We start from the raw sequence: 3,296 nt of genomic DNA, 5'->3' as shown, positions 1-3,296 counted from the left end.
AGTGCTGTTTAGGAACAGGGTGAAAAAAACAAAGTTTTCAAAATCGAGATATTTTGGAAAAATTAAAGAAAATTGTTAAGGTCCTAAGAAGTGTTTGTTTCCATTTGATTTTTTCACAGTCGAAGGGTTTATTGAAAGGCTTTATCTCCTGTAAAAATGATCAAAAGTGCTGTTTAGGAACAGGGTGAAAAAAAATAAAGTTTCCAAAATCGAGATATTTTTGAAAAACTTTATAAATTCGTTAAGGCCCCAAGGGGTGTTTGTCCCCATTTGATTTTTGCACAGTCGAAGGCTTTATTGAAGGGCTTTATCTCCTGCAAAAATGATCAAAAGTGCTGTTTAGAAACAGGGTGAAAAAAATCTAAATTTGCATAACGTGAATGATTTGAGAATAAAAAATGCAAAAATCAAATACAGTTAAGTTTTAATTTGTATTGGAATTAAAGTCGCGGTCAATTCATAGTGGCTACTTCCCTGTGTAAATTCATAAAAATTAAGTTGTGTAAATCCGACTTTAAACATCCAATACATCCAATTGTTTTTTTAGTGACAGATCTATCAAAAATGACAATTCTGCGGTTAGAATACTTCACATCTATAAGATCTATTGACACAATTGTGACACAATTTAGTTACTTCAGCTACCAACATAGACACAACTGAGACACTAGAGGTGGCGAGCTGGGGTATGATAATTTTCCTGGTGTGAACTTGGCTGTACCAATTGAGAATGGTGGGGATAAGGTGCTCTATGTGCGCAGCAATTGTCTGGTCGACTGTAATTTTCATGGTGCTCGACATACGTTGGCGGTGAAAAAAATTACGCAAACTTCACAACGGTAGATATTAAGCATAATGATTGAAAATATTCAAAAATCAAATGGCTGATACGTTTTTTGGTTTTGATACGTCGATAAATGTGAGTATTTTAGCAATTTCTGGGGGTTGGGGTCACCAAGGGGGCCAAAAGCCGCAATGAGGCCAAGTGACATTTTTGACTTTTTTTTGCTGTTTTTTGCCTTTTCACCTCGATTGTGACACTAATCCGGGCCCGGGACCGGTCTTTGTGACCCTAGGGGTGCATATTACCTCTCAGGTGTGAAAAAAATGCTAAAAAAATTGTTTTGAAAGTTTGAGGTTATGTTTCGGTTTTTGCGCAATTACCCCAAAATTGTGTTTTTTCCCCAGAACGGAGATCATTTGTTGCCGCCGGATGACGACGACTGTGTTGAGAACGAAGAGGAGGAGTATGACGCCCTTAACGATGAGACCTTCGGGGGCTTGGAAGACAGTTCAGTCTTGGACGACTGGGAGCAACAACACGAGCAATACGCAGAAATTGCGGAGAGCACCAAGCACTCCGAACAACTGGAAAACTCAATTTCGCGATTGATGCTTGACGACCACCCCAGTGGCCCCCTAAACCTATCGAAAAATTCGGTCTGGTCGTACACTCCCCCTAACAAAAATGGCGACATTTTCAATTCTTCGATTTTGTCGTCCTTGCAGAAAGCATCGAAGTCTTTTGTAAGTCGCACACATTTATATCGCAAATCTAATTGAGAAATTTCAGATCGAGACGCATTCACAAAGTCACAAAGACTACGCCCCTCTCCCGTCAATTCCCCTCTCACCCATCCACCAAGTCCCCAAACAAATACGTACAGTTGAAGAATTAGAGAAAAATCTAATTAAAAGTTCAAAACAGCAGCCTCTCATCAAGCCTCAAGTTCCCTTCCCGCACCCTCTATTCCGGCTACCCCCGGGACTGCCCCCGATTGGCATCCCGCCCCCTGTGCGACACATGCTACCCCACCATCATGTACCCCCCGGTTTGGTTCACATGATCCCGCCGCATTTTATGCAAGGAGGGCCGCCGAGACACCTCATTTACCCCCAAGGCAATGCACAATTTTCGGTGAACCACCCGTATAATTTTCCGCCACCCCCCAGAAACGTAATTCCACCAAATATGAGGATGCAAAGGACGCGAAATGACAGTTATAAAAGTCGGGAAAATACCGAAAATAAGGACGAGTATGCCGGTTTGATGACAAGTAGGGAAAAACAATGGCTTTTAAATATCCAAATGTTGCAATTAAACACCGGAACGCCGTATTTCGACGACTATTATTACACTGTTTTTAAAGAACGTAAAGCAAAGAATAATAAAGAGAATTTCCCGAATCGATTTCAGAATAATCGACAAAGAAATAACGATAGACAAGAAAACAATACGTTGACACCTCGGGTTTATACGCCGTTGCAATTCGAAAATTCGTTAGGGAAATTACAAGTAATTAATTACTCTATTAATTTTTATAATTAATTGGTTATTTTAGTGTGGTTCGGTCACTGCCCCCCGAAAGATCATAGATATGGACATAGTAACCCCCGAGAAAGACTCCGACAGCCCTGTCGTCGTCCGCGACACACGCAAAACCAAGCAACTCCTCCTCGAACTCGAAGCTCTCTTCACGCTCCTCCTCAAAGCCGAAGACTTACGTAATCCGCTTGCAATCAGCAATATGGAAAAGCTTCACGAAATCAAACAAAAACAACGTCTACGTGAGCTCGATTTAGCCCCAACTCCTGAGCAAAAACAAGAAGTTTTGAAGCTTTTGAAGCAAGACAGCGTGCCGGTGGTGGAAAATCCGCACGATTATATCGTGAAAATCGTCAACGGTTTGCTGCAAGAGGAGAAGTTTGCTAGTTTTTTGAATATCAGAAAGGGGAAAATGTTGCTGTTGAGGTTGTTGCCACATTTGACAATGGATGGATTTTCGGCGCAGTTGTTGGAGATTTGGACGAGGATTTTGTTGAGTATTCCGATTGTTGGAAGGAGGGATACAGCAGGTGATCATATTTTGCCCAAGTTGCATCCGTTTTTTAAGAGGTATATACAGACGAGTACGATGAGTGATATTTTGGAAATTGTTACGGGATTGGTGGAAGTGATCAGACAGGAGAATAGTAGAAGTACGCCGTTGAGTCATCAAGGAAAAGCGCCACTGTATTTCGTCCTGTTGAACAAAGTAAGTGCGGACCGCAGACTAAACAAAAAGTCTTTTTTTTTGTACGAGTGATTTTTTACGTTTTTTGTCAAGTGGGACCGCAGACTAAACATCTAGTCGTCAAAACAAGCTACTACATTAACAAAATTACAAAAATATGACTTAAAGATAAGATGGTAATAATAACAACAGATAATTACTGAAAGTAGAGAATATTAGTGAGAAGTCAAGCGAAAATCAATTAAACTATGAGAACGAGGACCGCAGACTAAACTAAACATT

The 3,296-nt window shown here is 40.7% G+C and overlaps 1 protein-coding gene across 1 annotated transcript in view; it reads left to right on the top strand.

The window, feature by feature from the left end:
• The first annotated feature begins 757 nt into the window (after nt 1-757).
• The window catches only part of LOC123008576 (protein PAT1 homolog 1), a 6,237-nt gene continuing 3,698 nt past the window's right edge, over nt 758-3,296 (top strand). The window contains exons 1-4 of the mRNA XM_044404443.1: nt 758-919; nt 1,189-1,527; nt 1,574-2,296; nt 2,343-3,035. Of these exons, the coding sequence (XP_044260378.1) occupies nt 881-919; nt 1,189-1,527; nt 1,574-2,296; nt 2,343-3,035 (1,794 nt within the window). The 5' untranslated portion in view covers nt 758-880. The remainder of the gene's footprint in view (nt 920-1,188; nt 1,528-1,573; nt 2,297-2,342; nt 3,036-3,296) is intronic.

This window comes from Tribolium madens, unplaced genomic scaffold (genome assembly GCF_015345945.1).
Source record: "Tribolium madens isolate multiple individuals breed KSU strain unplaced genomic scaffold, Tmad_KSU_1.1 Scaffold_71;HRSCAF=194;Tcas5.2_LG6, whole genome shotgun sequence".
NCBI classification, from domain to species: Eukaryota; Metazoa; Arthropoda; class Insecta; order Coleoptera; family Tenebrionidae; genus Tribolium; species Tribolium madens.
The sequence above is the reverse complement of the archived record's forward strand: the minus strand, read 5'-3'. Positions and strand labels throughout refer to the sequence as shown.